Genomic DNA, 17,356 nt, shown 5'->3' on the forward strand with positions numbered 1-17,356 from the left:
ACTAGTTAACGTTAAAGGGATTGTTGGCTCAAAAGAGCTCTGACTTTTTGTCAGCCTGGCTACAGTGCTGAAGAGAAACCTGGGGTTGTTCTTATTTTCTTCAATCAGTGATGAATAGTAAGATGTTCTGGCTTTGCGGAGGGCTTTCTTATAAAGCAGCAAACTATTTCTCCAGGCTAAATGATGATCCTCTAAATTTGTGACACGCCATTTCCTCTCCAGTCATCTGCTTTAGGGTACGTGTTTGAGAATTATACCACGGAGTCAGGTACTTCTGATTAGAGACCTTAGTTTTCACTGGAGCTACAGTATCCAGAGTCGTACGCAGTGAGGAGGTGAAATTATTAACAAGATGATCGACCTCTGTTGGAGTAGCGTTCAGATAGCTGCTCTGCTCTATGTTGGTACAGGGCATTGAAGATGATAACAGTGGGTGGATTATATTCTTAAACTTAGTTACAGCACTTTCAGAAAGACATCTACTTTGATAAAGTTTACTCTCCACCGCTGTGTAATCAATTATTGTAAATGTAAATGTTATCAGGAAATGATCAGACAGGAGAGGGTTTTCAGAAAACACTGTTAAATGTTCAGTTTCTATGCCATATGTTAAAACAAGATCTAGAGTGTGATTAAAGTGGTGGGTGGGTTCTTTTACATTTTGAGAGAAACCAATTGAGTCTAATAACAGATTAAATGCCATGTTGAGGCTGTCATTTTTAGCATCTACATGGATGTTAAAATCACCCACAATAATTATTTTATCTGAGCTCAGAACTAAATTAGATATAAAGTCTGAGAAATTAGACAGAAACTCTGTAAGGCCCAGGTGGACGATAGATGATAACAAGTAAGACTGGTTTCTGAGTTTCACAGCTGGGGTGGACAATGTTAAGCATCAGGCTTTCAAATGAATTAAAAGTCTGTCTTGGTCTTTCATTAATTAATAGGCTGGTGTGAAAAATTGCTGCCACACCGCCCCCTCGGCCTGTGCTTCGAGATTTCTGGTAGTTAGAATGACTCGGGGGTGTTGATTCATTTAAACTAACATAATCATCCTGCTGCAACCAGGTTTCTGTAAGGCAGAGTAAATCAATTTGTTGATCAATTATTAAGTCATGTACTAACAGAGACTTGGAGGAGAGAGACCTAATATTTAATAATCCACATTTCACTGTTTTACTCTTTGGTTCAGATGTGGATACTGTATTGTTCTTTCTTTGTAATTGTTTATGTTTAAGTTGTTTGTTGCTGGTTTTTAGTTTGTTTTTTGTCTTTTTGGAAGCTGACACAGTCTCTATGGAGATGGGTTTTTGGGGGGGTAGCAGGAGGAGAGAAGCTGCAGAGAGGCGTGTAAGACAGCAACTCTGCTTCCTGGTCCCAACTCTGGATAGTCATATTTTGGGGGGTTTAATAAATTTGTCCATATTTCTAGAAATGAGAGCTGCTCCATCCAAAGTGGGATGGATGCCGTCTCTTCTAACAAAACCAGGTTTCCTCCAGAAGGTTTGCCAATTATCTATGAAGCCCACATCGTTTCTGGGACACCACTCAGACAGCCAGCAATTTAAGGAGAACATGCGGCTAAACATGTCACTCCTGGTCTGATTGTAGTTTTCTCTGGTCCCCTCCCCAGAGTCCGACATTGTTTTGGCAAAGTTGCACACCGATTCAATATTGATTTTAGTGACCTCCGATTGGCGTAACCGGGTGTCATTACTGCCGACGTGAATTATGATCTTACTGAATTTACGTTTACCCTTAGCCAGCAGTTTTAAATTTCCTTCAATGTCGCCTGCTCTGGCCCCTGGAAGACAATTGACTATGGTTGCCGGTGTCTCTAGCTTCACATGTCTGAGAACAGAATCACCAATTACCAGAGTTTGACCCCCGGCGGGTGTGTCGCCAAGTGGGGAAAAACGGTTAGACACATGAACGGGTTGGTGGTGTACCTGGGGCTTCTGTTTAGGACTATGCTTCCTCCTCACCGTCACCCAGCCGCCGTCTTTCCCCAGCTGCTTGGGGTCTGCCGGCGAACAGCTAGCGGGGCCTACGCTATCTTCGGCTGCACCAGCTACAGGGGCCTGGCTAGCTATGGGTGAATGAAGGGTGCGAAGCAGAGTCTCCAATTCAGTAATCCTGGCCTCCAGAGCTGCAAATATGCTACATTTGTTACAGATATCATTATTGCTAAAGGAGGCCGAGGAGTAACTAAACATCTGACACAATGAGCAAGAAAGTGCAGGAGGGACAGGTGAAGTAGCCATGGTGCTAACGAGTCGGCTACGAGCTAAGCTAAGCTAGCGAAACAGTACAGAGACAGTGAGTGAATACTTTGGCTATAAATTAGGTGGTGAGTACACAGAAAGTGTGCTTCGGATGAAGCACGTGAAGATTATACTATGAAAAAGAATGTATTTAAAAGTTGTTAATTAAATTGCTAAGCAAATAAGCTACTCAGAAACACCACTGTGTTTGAGCAGGAACAGGAAGTGATACTCTACCGCAGAGCGAGCGAAAACACCAAGTGACAGTGCCACCAAGAGTCAGGAGAAGTCCTAAGACCTTTAAACTCATGAGCACCTCTGGAGGAGGGGGCAACAGTGTGCTATGCTGGCGTTTGGCCTGACAGAAATGATTAGAAGAAGAAGAAGAAGTGACACCATGCTACTATCTAGCTAACACTAGCTAACACACGCAAGCATGGACGGGGGTGGACTTTTGGGTGGAAAGTTTCTCTTTAAGAAGTTGCCTGATGGCTTGTTGGACAAAACGAGAGTAAGATGCACAATTTGCAAAGCTGAATTCAGGTACCACAGAAGCAGTTCATCACTGGCGTATCACCTGAGAGCAAAACACCCAACTGAATCCACCTCTACGGGACCTCGTCAGTCTACGCTTCAGGAGTATGGTGCTCGTGGACGAATAACAAAAAATGTGAGAGAAAAATTAACCAATTCCTTGGTTGTTTGGATAGCTAAAAACTGCCGACCAGTTAGCATATTAGAAGATGATGGACTGACAGAAGTCATTCGCGCTGCATCAGGAGATGAGTGTTACAATCTGCCCTCGAGAGGAACCATTGTGTCGAGACTGCACACTTTGTATGGGGACCAGAGGGCTCAGCAGTGGAGCAAGCTTGTGCAAGTAAGGAACGTCGCTCTCACCGGAGACCACTGGACTTCGGTGAACAACGATAATTACTTGGGGGTCATGGCGCATTTTATTGATAACGACTGGACTATGCAATCGTTTGCACTAACAGTGAGTAAAACTGAAGCGAGACACTATGCTGAGGCGTGTGCTGACCATTTTCTGAATGTTGCAAACGAATGGAAAATCAAGGACAAGGTAACCACGCTTGGCACCGACAGTGCTCGTAACATGGTTGCAGCCACCAGACTACTTCCATTTGAACACATGCCCTGCATGGCCCACATTCTGCAAAGAACGGTCACAGTTTCTCTTAATGACAGCGCATTTGAAAGGGCTCGGGCCAAATGTTGCAAGATTGTTGGACATTTTAAGCATAGTCCAGCAAATGCTCAGGAATTAAAGGCACAGCAAGCTGCACATGGACATCAAACAGAACCGCTTGTTCAGGACGTTCCAACAAGATGGAACTCCACCCTAGAGATGATCAAGCGGATCCAGAGAAACAAATCTGGGCTGACCACCATCCTGACTCAACAAAACAGCAAGGTGACCATGTTGACTGACCAGGAGCTTGACAGACTGCAAAAGCTGGAGGAACTACTGGAACCTTGCAGGTAAATCATTTTGTTTCTCATGATTGTGTGTCTATCTTTGCATTCTAGCTTTGTTTTCAAGTATGTTCTCCACCTCCACCTCTCTGTGTATTTTCATATGTGGTTTTTATGTTTGTCTCTGTGTGATTAATAGAAAAATACAGACTTGATCTTTCTATTGCAGATGTGTTACCGAACTGCTGGGGGGAGAGTGGTATGTCTCCTGTTCCATGGTGTTGCCAGCCTTGTGTCATTTGTTCAGGATTATGGAGCCCTCAGATGATGACCCAGTCTACGTTTTGAGGTTTAAGAAGGTTTTTACCACAGACCTAGCTCAGCGGAGGGACCGCAGCAATCTCACATGGCTGAAGATCGCTACTGCCCTTGATCCCAGGTTTAAAGACCTTAAATGCCTTTCCAAAGATGAAAGAAGAGAGGTGTGGGCATCAGTACATGACCTTCTGATGTCAGAGACGGATGCACACCAACCATCTGCTCAGACAACAGAGGAACTCTCACCAAAGAAGAGCAAGATGTCCATCTGCTTGCTGGGTTCTCCTAATTCAGATACAGAGGAAGAGGATGATGCTATAGACTGCTGTCTGAATCTGTACAAAGCAGAGCCCAAAATTGACATAGGAGAGTGTCCACTACAGTGGTGGTTAAAGAGAGAAGGAGCACATGCCAGGCTGGCACCTATTGCACGCAAGTACCTGTCAACCCCTGCAACTACAGTGCCTTGTGAGAGATTATTCTCACTCTCAGGTCACATCATTCAAAAGAAGCATGCTTCTTTGTCATCAGACAATGTAAACAGAATAGTCTGCCTCAGTAACTGGCTGAGTGCAAAGAAGGACTAAGCCAGATCGCTCCTTTGAAGTGAAAAATGTTCAACATTCTGGGTTTTCAGCCGTGTCTTTTTGTGTTTTAAATACTGAGTTTTGTGGACCCTTTATTGTTATAATATTCACTTTAACCTGTAGGCCTGGGTTCGGTCACTGTTGATGGCCTTAAAGGTTTTTTGTAAGTTTTCACTGTGTTAAAGATTGATGAAAACTATTAAAATTCTCTTTGAATTTCAGCATACATTCTTTGTGTTTATTCAGCATTTACTTCATTGTGTTGCATAAATGTCTGTTACAATCTTAAAATATAAAGAATAAAAAAATGTAATTGGAGCCTGGCTATTAATCAAGTAATTGTGATTAATCGCAATTAATGACAGAAAATTGTGAGATTAGTTAGTTAATTTTTTTAAATCTATTGACAGCACTAAAAAATACATCACCTGGATCACCTGTTGAGAAAGAAAAGAGAAAACAAGCAAAAAAAGAGAGCAATATAATAAACAACATCATCGCGATGATCTATGTGAATATAACAGTAAATACTAAATATTGAATATTATTGCAGCACATAGGATTGACAGCGCACAGTGTGCTTTGAGGTAGAGGCCAAAAAGGGTGTAGTTTGTGTCTGTGAGCACCCGTGTGTACACCTGTGAGCATGAGCGCGCTTGTATTTAAAAGGTTCCTTCATGTAATGATCTGCTAGAGGGTGTGGGGGGCCATAGCCCCATCCTCCAGGGCATGAAGCAGGTATGGAGGAGATCCAGGCTCCAGACATCCAGAGGCCCTCAGAGCACAAGAGACCGAGGAAGATCAATGTAGGGGCAACCATGCCACTCTCCTGGAAAGAGCTGAGGAGAGCCCCAGATGAGGAGTCACTCAGCAGCCACGGAGCAGAAGCCAGGGGGGGTTGCAGTGACGGGCTCGTGAGCTCCGCCGGCAGCCAGCTGTGCCAGCGTGGCCGAACCCCAGGCCTAGAGGCTGAGGGTACCCCACCCCCGAAGGGGCCTGAGCGAGCCCCAGGCTCCAGGCCCCAACAAGCAGCCACCAGGAGTGAGCCGGTGCGTGCCTGGACGTCCATCCCCGGACACAAAGAACCACCAATGCACCGATGTCTGAGGGCGTCTGTCACTGGCAGGGGGAGTGGTGGGGGAAGATAGGCCTCTATACCTTGGAGGGCTTGAGATGTCCCTCAGCTTCTGTATGTTATTGTAGGATCTATCCCCCTACAATATAAAACTCCTTGAGGTAACACTTGTTGTGATTTGGCTCTATATAAATAAAAGCAAACTGAATTTAAAGTTGAGTTTCTTTTTCTCGTGTATGATACCAAGTGTACTGCGTATCACACTATTTTAGAGTTCTTCACTAAAACAAAAAGAAATCAGCTAAATACCCACGTTAATTTATTTGTTCACATTTCAGATTTCTTTTCATTTCATTTTCTGGCTTATTTCTTGTCTCTTTAACACTCAAAATCAGTGACAAGAGTTAAGAAAGAATATGTAGCTAATATCCTTCAACTGTGAAAACTAAACCATTTCATTGTGGGCTCCTCCTGTGCAACAAAACTACTTCCAAGAGAGCTTCAAGCCATAAAGAGCCAGAGCTAATATTAATTTCAAAGACACAACCCCTGGAAGAGCTACATCTGACAGGGACTTTTGTTTAGTTTCCTGGGGATGTTGTGGTATTTTTAAAATCAGATTTAAAAGCTCACAAAGAACCATACAAAATTAGCATTGGTAACAACTGAACTAAACTTAATCATATACAGTGGCTTGCAAAAGTATTCGGCCCCCTTGAACTTTTCCACATTTTGTCACATTACAGCCACAAACATGAATCAATTTTATTGGAATTCCACGTGAAAGACCAATACAAAGCTGTGTACACATGAGAAGTGGAACGAAAATCATACATGATTCCAAACATTTTTTACAAATAAATAACTGAAAAGTGAGGTGTTTGTAATTATTCAGCCCCCTTTGGTCTGAGTGCAGTCAGTTGCCCATAGACAGCTGCTCTGTGACAGCCTCAGAGGTTGTCTAAGAGAATATTGGGAGCAACAACACCATGAAGTCCAAAGAACACACCAGACAGGTCAGGGATAAAATTATTGAGAAATTGAAAGCAGGCTTAGGCTACAAAAAGATTTCCTAAGCCTTGAACATCCCATGGAGCACTTTTCAAGCGATCATTCAGAAATGGAAGGAGTATGGCACAACTGTAAGCCTACCAAGACAAGGCCGTCCACCTAAACTCACAGGACGAACAAGGAGAGCACTGATCAAAAATGCAGCTAAGAGGCCCATGGTGACTCTGGACGAGCTGCAGAGATCTACAGCTCAGATGGGGGAATCTGTCCATAGGACAACTATTAGTCATGCACTGCACAAAGTTGGCCTTTATGGAAGAGGGGCAAGAAGAAAGCCGTTGTTAACAGAAAACCATAAGAAGTCCTGTTTGCAGTTTGCCACAAGCCATGTGGGGGACACAGCAAACATGTGGAAGAAGATGCTCTGGTCAGATGAGACCAAAATGGAACGTTTTGGCCACAATGCAAAACGTTATGTGTGGTGGAAAACTAACATTGCACATCACTCTGAACACACCATCCCCACTGTCAAATATGGTGGTGGCAGCATCATGCTCTGGGGGTGCGTCTCTTCAGCAGGGACAGGGAAGCTGGTCAGAGTTGATGGGAAGATGGATGGAGCCAAATACAGGGCAATCTTGGAAGAAAACCTCTTGGAGTCTGCAACAGACTTGAGACTGGGGCGGAGGTGTCCGGTGCCATGATGGCACCGGTTCTGACATAAACGGTAGTAACCAGACCGAAAAGCAGCGCACATTTCGGTGCTTTATTTCGGTGCTTTTTTTCCCTGAGCTGTGATACACTTTAGATTCTAGCCAATCATTTTACGTTTCCGAGGATAGTAGGCGGGGCCAGGTACGTACGTTCTGTTAGAGCAGAGCTACAGATTAAAAATGTCCAAGGCGAAGCGGTCAAAAGTCTGGCTGTACTTCATAGCAAAATATGCAAACTCAGCAGCCTGCAACAAGTGCTTTAAGCTGATACTGTGATACTGTCAAAGGAGGTAACACCTCAAATCCGATGAAACACCTGGCAACGCATAGCGTTTTTTTTAAAAGCCCAGAAATGCGCCGTATTTGATAGCTTGCTGCGAGACCTCGCACCGAGCGCATCTACTGCGGGCGGGTTGCCTGTTATGCAACATCCCCCAAAAACACGAAGAGGAGAGTCCTGGCCCCTAGCCCTGCCAGTGTAGCAGAAATGATGACGGATGATGGTGGCAGCAGCCGTTCTTCTCTGCGTGAGTAGCTAATTTACGTTGAGTAGGCTAACCACGTTATTACATTAATGCATGTAAGGTGAACTAGCAAACATCATCATAGCTACATGCGGCTGTCTTCTTGTTTGATGGCAGATACTCCCTTCACCCTGGCTAAAAAGGCTAAAATGACCAAAGAAAAAGTGGAAAACAGTTAAACATGAGAGGTTTAGGACAAAGTTTGTGTTTTTTCCATTGTTTAAGCACTGCTTCCAGCCAAGAGTGATACCATATATGCCCCATAGCTGCAGAAAAGGCTAACATTGTTATATTTTTACAAAAAACAGCTGAACATGAGAGGTTTTTGGACCAATTTTGTGTTCTCCATTCTTTAAGCACCGGTTTGAGCACCGTTTGAGCACCGGCACCGTTTCAAAAGTACCGATTTGGCACCGGTATCGGATAAAACCTAAACGATACCCATCCCTAGCTGTAATTGCAGCAAAAGGTGGTTCCACAAAGTAAAGACTCAGGGGGCTGAATAATTACGCACACCTCACTTTTCAGTTATTTATTTGTAAAAAATGTTTGGAATCATGTATGATTTTCGTTCCACTTCTCACGTGTACACCACTTTGTATTGGTCTTTCACGTGGAATTCCAATAAAACTGATTCATGTTTGTGGCTGTAATGTGACAAAATATAGAAAAGTTTAAGGGGGCCGAATAGTTTTGCAAGCCACTGTATATGTTAATAGGTTAGGTACTGACTTTGTATTAGGGTGGTCTCTCCAGGTGGGGAGGTGATAGTCACAGGAGGAATCTGGATGGAGGTTTGCCTAGTTCGTCTGACATTCCTCTGGTTATCTGAGTCTTCTATATGGTCAGGAGGCCAGCTAGTGCCCCCAGAGCCTTGCTGGGGGGTGATAGCCAAGGACTCACCCTCTGAATCGCCAAACCTGTGCCAAAAGAAGAGATATAATCTTAGTTCCTCTACTGTGTACTGTGTAATGTTGTGACTTCTGCAGGAATTGTTCCTTGTTCTGGTTGAGACTCAAGGAAACTCTGGTTCACACATTATGCCTATAACTAGGCATAATGTGTCCATGTAATTCACCTTTATTACTGAGAAAAGGGGGTGTCTGCCTTTTTATTATTTTTTCCCACAATAGAATAGAACACCTCTTTATTGAATTATTTTAAATTATGTGTGCTCCATGCCAACTGTGCCAATAAAATATAAATAGTAAGACAGCAGGAATTAATAATAAACAGGAGAAATATATAAAATTAAAGGGAATATATACAAACTAGTAGAATATATTTCAAACAAGAGAGACGTACATTGGAAAACAAAGTGCTTGGAAGTAGTGCAAAGAACTTGGTCTAACTAGAGTCTGTGTGTGGGTGGCTCGAGTGATGAGGGTTACTCAAACCATGGCTCATATTGGTGAGGTGAGTTGTCAGGGGCAGAGTGAGATGAGTGGTCAGGGGCAGAGTGTGAGCGGATAGTGTTTGTTATCAGGCCGAATTGCCCAGGGAAGAAGCAGGTTGTGAGTCTGGAGGTGTGGGACCTGTGCCGACCAGAGGGCAGCGGGTTAAACAAATGGTCCTGTTTTGTTTTTTTTTTTGATACAAGAAGATCCGGTGATGGCCTCCAGGGGTAGCAGAGGGTAGCCAATTTTTGGAGCAGAGTTAATTACCCTCATTTTCATTGTAGATATGAAATATTATAAATTTATCGTTGAACACTTATAGGTAACCTCCTTGGGCTCAAATTCCAAGCTCCAGCCTTTTTATAGTGTCACTGTCAGTGTCACTGTGTAGTTGAAATCAAATAGTGAACAGAACAACAGTATTACCATATGTAACCATAGTTTTTACCTCTGACTATGGGTCTTCTCTCTGTCATTAGATTCTGTGGAGTGTCCCCTGGATCCGTGAATGCGATGCCTTCTTCTCTCTCCACTGGCACCACTGCCTCCTCTGGAATTCCTATCTCCATTCCTGTTAGACAAATGTCCATCTTTGTGGCGAGATCTTCGCTCTCCCCTCCCTCCACTACTCACTGTCCCGTTGCCACCTCGGGACTGCCGGTGTGAATGATGATGGTGGTGATCTCTCTCGCCTACGTTCCCCCAACCTCCACTGTCATCCACTGAACACTGATGGCGGTGCTTCCTGCCTCCCTCCCGGCTGTGGGACCTCTCACTCTTCCCCCGTTTGTCCCGGCTGCTGTCATGGTTTTTGGAGCGGCTGTGATGGATGTGATGTCTCCCATTATCATTAGTTTCCTGTTTTCGTTCTCTGTCTCGGTGGTAGTGCTGATGGCGGGGCTGGTGAGGCACAGGGGGAGGTGGGTCCGAGGCAGTGTCAGCCTCCTCTGACAAGCAAGTCTTCTTGTGGTGGTGCTGGCTGCTGCCACTGTGGGGCTCAACAACCAACGGCCGGTCAAGGTGAGTCTTCATGTCTGGCCGCATGTGTAGGGCTGACGCTATGTGCAGTCGCTCTTCTGAAGTTAGCTCACTGTACAGCGCCTCACAGCTTGCGTGGTTCTGTTTTCTCAGTTGGCTGGCCCTTTGTTCCCACACCGACATCGTCTTCACTGACCTCTGCTGCTCCTTACTAGAGAATGGAAAAAGAAGACAAATTATAACCACTGTAACATTAATTTTACAACCTAAAATAGTGTATATATTCTGAATCATCAACATCAACTTTTAAACCAATGCAATAGTCACAATAATCTGTAAGTTCAGCAAATGACAAAACCAATTCCAATGGACATTGTGACAAATTCAGTATGTATGCATTTTATAATTCATAGCACATAAAATTAGCTGTATACGCTATTCAGTGTTGGGAAGGTTACTTTTAAAATGTATTACACTACAGATTACAGAATACATGCACCAAAATGTATTTTATAACGTATTCCGTTACATTACTCAATGAGAGTAAAGTATTCTGAATACTTTGGATTGCTTAATATATTGTCATGCTTTTTTACAACTACATGAATGTACTATTGCTGTGTGATTTTTTACTATTACTGAAGGTTACTTGCCATACCAATACTAACTAGATTTTTAAATGTTAATATAAAACTATTCTGCGCGTATATAAAACAGGTCCGTGGTTCTGAACCGTAGTAAAGGGACCTCTGGCTAATACGTCAGGTTCATGTCGGGCTCGTAGCCGAAAACTAGCTTTACTTTGTTGTCTGGGTCAACTTTGCTAGCGAGAGATAGAGAGAGGCGCTGAAAAGCTGGAACTTATTGTTTTGGAAGAAAATACGAACACAGTGTACAGTTGAGTCTTAATTGCTTACTTAAAACTGGGCTTGTCAGGCACTCTTTTTTGGCTGCAGCAGTTTTTATTATATTTACAGCGGGGAAAATAAGTATTTGACACATCAGCATTTTTATCAGTAAGGGGATTTCCAAGTGGACCATTGACACAACATTTCCACCAGATGTTGCCATCAAGCCAAATATTGACGTCATACAAACAAATCAGAACATATAAGTATACAAGTTAAACCACAATAAATAAAGTGAAATGACACAGGGAATAAGTATTGAATACATGGAGATAACAAGGGGCAAAATGACATAGAAAGCCAGGAGATCACCTGAAATCTGTCAGTATTGATAGAGAAATCCTGTCCCCTATCAGTACTAATTGATATCAGCTGCTTTAGTCCTAATTGATGGCCTATAAAGGCTCCTCATTACCCAGAAGGCACACAGGAAAGACTTCATGATGGGTAAAAGCAAAGAACTCTCTCAAGATCTTCGTAATCTTATCGTTGAAAAGCATTTTGATGGGAATGGTTATAGGTGCATTTCCAGAATGCTGAATGTTCCTGTGAGCACTGTGGGGGCCATTATCCGGAAATGGAAAGTGCATCAGTTCACCATAAACCTGCCACGATCAGGTGCTCCACGCAAGATCCCTGTCCGAGGAGTCCAAAGAATAATCAGGAGGGTTCTCCAAGAGCCAAGAACCACTCGGACAGAACTTCAGGAAGACCTTGCATCAGCAGGTACTGTTGTTTCAAAGAAAACTATAAGCAATGCACTGAACCGCCATGGCATCCATGCACGCTCACCACGCAAGACTCCATTGCTGAACAAAAAGCATGTCAAGGCTCGGTTAAAATTTGCGCAACAGCATTTGGAGAAGCCTGTGGATTATTGGACGACTATAGTATGGTCAGATGAAAGCAAAATTGAACTTTTTGGCAGTCATTCTACACACCATGTTTGGAGAAGAAATGGCACTGCTCACCACCCCAAGAACACCATACCAACAGTCAAGTTTGGGGGTGGAAGCATCATGGTTTGGGGCTGCTTTTCAGCAAGGGGTACTGGCAGACTTCATATTATTGAAGGCAGGATGAATGGAGAGATGTACCGGGACATTCTGGATAAAAATCTGCTGCCATCTACCAGGAAGCTAAAAATGAAAAGAGGGTGGACATTTCAGCAAGACAATGATCCCAAACACAAGGCCAAGGAAACAATGAAGTGGTTTCAAAGAAAGAAAATCAAGTTGCTTGAATGGCCCAGTCAATCACCTGACCTAAATCCCATAGAAAATCTATGGAGAGAACTGAAGATTAAAGTTCATAAAAGAGGCCCAAGGAACCTTCAAGATTTAAAGACCGTTTGTGTGGAAGAATGGGCCAGAATCACTCCTGAGCAATGCAGACGACTGGTCTATCCATACAAGAGGCGTCTAGAAGCTGTAATCACCAACAAAGGCTTTTCTACAAAGTATTGAATAAAGTGTGTTCAATACTTATTCCCTGTGTCATTTCACTTTATTTATTATGGTTTAACTTGTATACTTATATGTTCTGATTTGATTGTATGACTTCAATATTTGGCTTGATGGCAACATCTGGTGGAAATGTTGTGTCAATAGTCCACTTGGAAATCCCCTTACTGATAAAAATGCTGATGTGTCAAATACTTATTTTCCCCGCTGTACATGCTTCCATCTCCCGTTTCTGTTCGGTGACAACTTGTACTTTCGACTCTCCTTTTTCTCCCTCCCTCGCTCACAGACACATAACGGGTATGACAGTCCATTCTCCCTGCAGCACGGACTACACTGCCCATGACGCTACACATTCTTTAGGGCTATGCCTCAAACACTCTGCCTATCGCCTTCGTATTGAATAATTTTTTGAATAATAATTTTTACAAATATTTCTTCACGTCATTTATGCGGGCCACAAGTAGAGGTGACATGATTGAGACACACAGTCTCTTAATGAGTGTTTTGCTTGGGTCCAAAAATAGAGAGGCCTAAAATATGAAACAGGAAAAAAAACGCCCTGTAATCTATTTATTTCAACAAAGTAACTGTCGTGGGTTTAGGAGTAAATCTTTGGATGAAAGGAAAGCTTATCTTAAAGAGAACAATATTTGCTTTAAGTGCTGCGCTTCATTCACTCATCCAGCGAAAGACTGCCACAAAAATGTTCAGTGCAGAGAGTGCAAGAGTGAGAACCACCTTACTGCGCTACACCCAGGGCCTGCCCCCTGGATATCAGAGACTCCTGTAACCACAAGAGAGCAAGGCGGGGAGCAAGGAGAAGAAGCACCTCAAGCTGTCACAGCAAAATGCACAGACATTTGTGGGACTACCGTCAGAGCAAAGTCGTGCTCCAAAATCTGTCTTGTCAGAGTTTATCCAGCTGGCCAGAGGGAGAAAGCTGTTAAGGCGTACATTGTTCTCAACGAGCAGAGCAATAAGTCCTTGGCAAGAACAGAGTTTTTTGAGCTCTTTGGAGTTACAGAGGGCACGGCAGCATACACCTTGAAGACCTGCTCAGGAGTTATTGAAACAACAGGGCGCCGAGCCAACAATTTCATCATGGAGTCATTAGATGGTAAGACTACTCCCCACCTTAATCGAATGTGACAGGCTCCCTGATGATAAGTCTGAAATCCCCACACCTGAGATCGTCAGACATTATCCACATTTCAAGCGGGTTGTGGATAAAATCCCGGCTATAGATCCATCAGCAAGCATCCTGATCTTGCTCGGTCGAGATGTACCACAGGCACACAAGAGTGATACAATGGACCCCACGATGCCCCCTACGCCCAGCATCTCGACTTGGAATAGGTGATTGTGGGAGAGGTTTGTCTCGGAAAAGCCCACAAACAAGAGTTTGTAAACGTCTATCGGTGCAACGTGCTGAGTAACGGTCGTACATCTCTGTTCGACCCTTGCACTAACAGTCTACTTATCAAAGAGAAGCTTGACACTCCAGAGCAGCATCGTCAGTTTCCAGGAGCTAACGCATCCGAAATCCTATTTGATGGGAAAGACAGCCTTGGTAAAGGGGTCTTCCAGCAAACGCCACACGACAACAAGCCTGCTATGTCTGTGGAAGACAAAGTCTTTCTGGAAATAATGGACAACGAGGTCTTCATGGACGACTCGAATAGTTGGGTGGCACCACTACCCTTCAGGTAACCAAGGCGCAAACTCCCTAACAACCGAGCCCAAGCAGTCAAGAGTCTTTTGACATTACGGCACATGCTGGAGAAGAAGCCAGACATGAAAGAAGATCTTTGAGGCAGGTCATGCTGAACCAGTACCACCACCCACTGGTGAACAAGAGTGCTGGTATTTGCCAATCCTCGGAGTTTATCATCCGTGCAAACCAGGTCAAGTACGGGCAGTGCTCGACTCCAGCACTAAGCATGATGGTGTCTCACTGAATGACATCCTGCTGAGTGGCCCTGACTTGAATAATTCACTTTTAGGAGTCCTCATCCGCTTCCGCAAGGAACCTGTAGCAGTGGCAGCAGACATAGAACAGATGTTCTATTGCTTCAAAGTCTGCCATGATCACAGAGACTTCTTACATTTCCTCTGGTTCGAGGACAATGACCCCACCAAGCGCATCACGGAGTATAGGATGACCGTGCACGTATTCGGCAACAGCCCCTCTCCCGCTGTTGGCATATACAGCTTGAGAAGAGCAGCTCTGCAAGGACAGGAAGACCACAGTGCAGAGGCAAAACAGTTTGTTCTAAATAACTTCTACGTGGACAGTGGTCTTGCTTCCTTCCCCACCAATGACAACGCCATCCGAGACCTGAAGGAAACCAAGGAGATGTTGGCTGATTCCAACATACGGCTATATAAGATAGCCTCCAACCACGACGTAGTAGTGGAGGCGTTTCCACCTGAGGAACGTGCTAAAGAGCTGAAAGACCTAGAGCTAGGTGTGGATCCGTTGCCTATGCAGAGAAGCTTAGGTCTCAACTGGCACCTTCAAACCGACAGCTTTATCTTTCTTGTCTCCCAGGAGGAGAAGCCGTTTACCCGTAGAGGTATTTCTTCCACAGTTAACAACATATTCGACCCGTTGGGGTTTGCAGCTCCTATTATAGTCCAGGGCAAGGCTATAGTCAGAGAGCTATGCACTGAGCATTGCGATTGGGACACCCCAATACCTGCTGAAAAAGTGGCACAGTGGATGTCTTGGAGAGACTCACTGAAGGCACTCGAGCAAGAGGAAGTCTGGGAAAACAAAAAATGTCCAACTTACCTACTGATTGGTTGACCCAATCTCCTCCTTTCACCCAAGTTGGTTTGAGAAAAAATGATAGGGATGACTTGCCGCATTTTGGATAGTATGTTGCTCAAGATGCATTCCCCTAGTCTTTCACACAAAGTGCTCACCACGCTGATGGCAGAGGTCGCAGCTATCATGAATGCCCGGCCAATAGTCCCTGTGTCTTCCAATCCAGACATCCCAACCATACTCACCCCTGCTATGCTTTTAACACAAAAGGTGGACTCTGTGTCTGCTCCTTTGGAAGACATTGACCTCAAGGATCTCTACCAAAGTCAGTGGAAGCAAGTTCAAAGCCTTGTGGATTCCTTCTGGAAAAGATGGCGTCAAGAGTACCTGATGACACTCCAGCCGAGAAGGAAATGGCAAGCAGAACAAGCCAGCCTGCAAGTTGGAGATGTTGTGCTCCTAAAGGAAAAAGAGGTTAAACGAAATCAATGGCCCACAGGACTTGCGGTAAATACCTTTCCGGGTCAAGACAGCAGGGTCTGGAAAGTGGAGGGTAGAGTTGTTCAAGGAAGCACCCCCAGGGTGTATTCGAGACCCACCACTGAAGTTGTGTTGTTAATAAGAGGGACATAGTGGTATAGTACTCTATACCAGGCAGGGAGTGTGCTGCCCCTTTAAGGCAGGCATGATAATTTGGGTGTGTGTTTTTTGTACCAGCCGACTTGCCAGGGAAAAACAGTCCTTTAGCCAAACTGTTGTCTGTTCCACTGTTCGTTTGCTTTTTCTTGCTGAGCCTGAGAGAGCACATGCCTGTAAGTAGTTGCTATCTATTTTGTAAGCTTTCCAGCGTTAGTTTTGTGTAGCAGTTTAGAGTTTTGTGTGAGAAACTTTCTTTTGTGAGGAAAAACGGCCGTGATGCTAACACGCTAGCCCGTCTATGGGATTTCCTGTGTAATGTTAGCATTAAGCTAATAGCTAAATGCGTGGGCCTAATAAACAGTGAAGTCTAGATATGCTCGTGTTTATGTGTTATATACATTGTAATTCATGGCTTGATGTTTGATGTTGCAAAGAAAATGCAATTACAGCAGAAATGTAATATTTTATTTTTGTTTCCGTACCAGTTTTACAGTGCTTCTACAGTAAACATCTAAAACCTATCCGCTGACTCCTGGATGTTTATTGTGGACCTGTTAGCTATCTGCCAAGCTAGAAACCAGCTTCACACCCTAGTGAGGGCAGAATAGCAACTATATTCTGAATATCACCATTTAAAACAGTAACTGTAACGGCATACAGTTACTCATATTTTGTATTTTAAATACGTAATGCCGGTACATGTATTCCGTTACTCCCCAACACTGACTCTAGTTTACATCATGGCAGACAGAGTACCTACATGCAAAATAATTTACTGTATGACGAAGGTGCAATGGAGCTTTCAACAACAAGCTAAATTTATCACAGTATACTGTGGAGACAGCTCATTCATGAATATGCCTCAACTGGCCAAGCATGGCTACATTACCATGCTTTGACATCCTATGATTTTTTTGTCAATTTGTGTTTAATACGCGGCTTTGAAATGGCTGGAAGCATACACTGTTCAAAGTGTATGACCTACACTGAACCATTTAGATTTTAATAATGGGAAATTATATATTTCAGTGGCATTAATGTCAGGAAGCCAATCTGATCACAACACAGTTAAGGACAAACTTTATCCCAGGTTTTTAAAATGCCATCATCCTGCAAGTGTATTCCTTGTGCTCAACACATTGCACTACACTCATGTTAAGAGGTGGATGGAAAACATGGAACTGGACTTGTTGGATGAACAGAAAGCCTGCAACATAGTATGTATGATGAGAATGCAGGGCAGCTGTTTTACTTAAGCATTCTTGC

The 17,356-nt window shown here is 43.9% G+C and overlaps 1 protein-coding gene across 1 annotated transcript in view; it reads right to left on the reverse strand.

The window, feature by feature from the left end:
• LOC308404397 (voltage-dependent N-type calcium channel subunit alpha-1B-like) overlaps positions 1 to 17,356 on the reverse strand; it is a 341,704-nt gene that overhangs the window by 175,349 nt on the left and 148,999 nt on the right. The window contains exons 20-21 of the mRNA XM_080894424.1: positions 9,778 to 10,518; positions 8,665 to 8,852 (exon numbers count right to left, since the gene is read on the reverse strand). Of these exons, the coding sequence (XP_080750550.1) occupies positions 8,665 to 8,852; positions 9,778 to 10,518 (929 nt within the window). The remainder of the gene's footprint in view (positions 1 to 8,664; positions 8,853 to 9,777; positions 10,519 to 17,356) is intronic.

This window comes from Rhamphochromis sp. 'chilingali' (genome assembly GCF_963969265.1).
Source record: "Rhamphochromis sp. 'chilingali' genome assembly, chromosome: 10".
NCBI lineage: Eukaryota > Metazoa > Chordata > Actinopteri > Cichliformes > Cichlidae > Rhamphochromis > Rhamphochromis sp. 'chilingali'.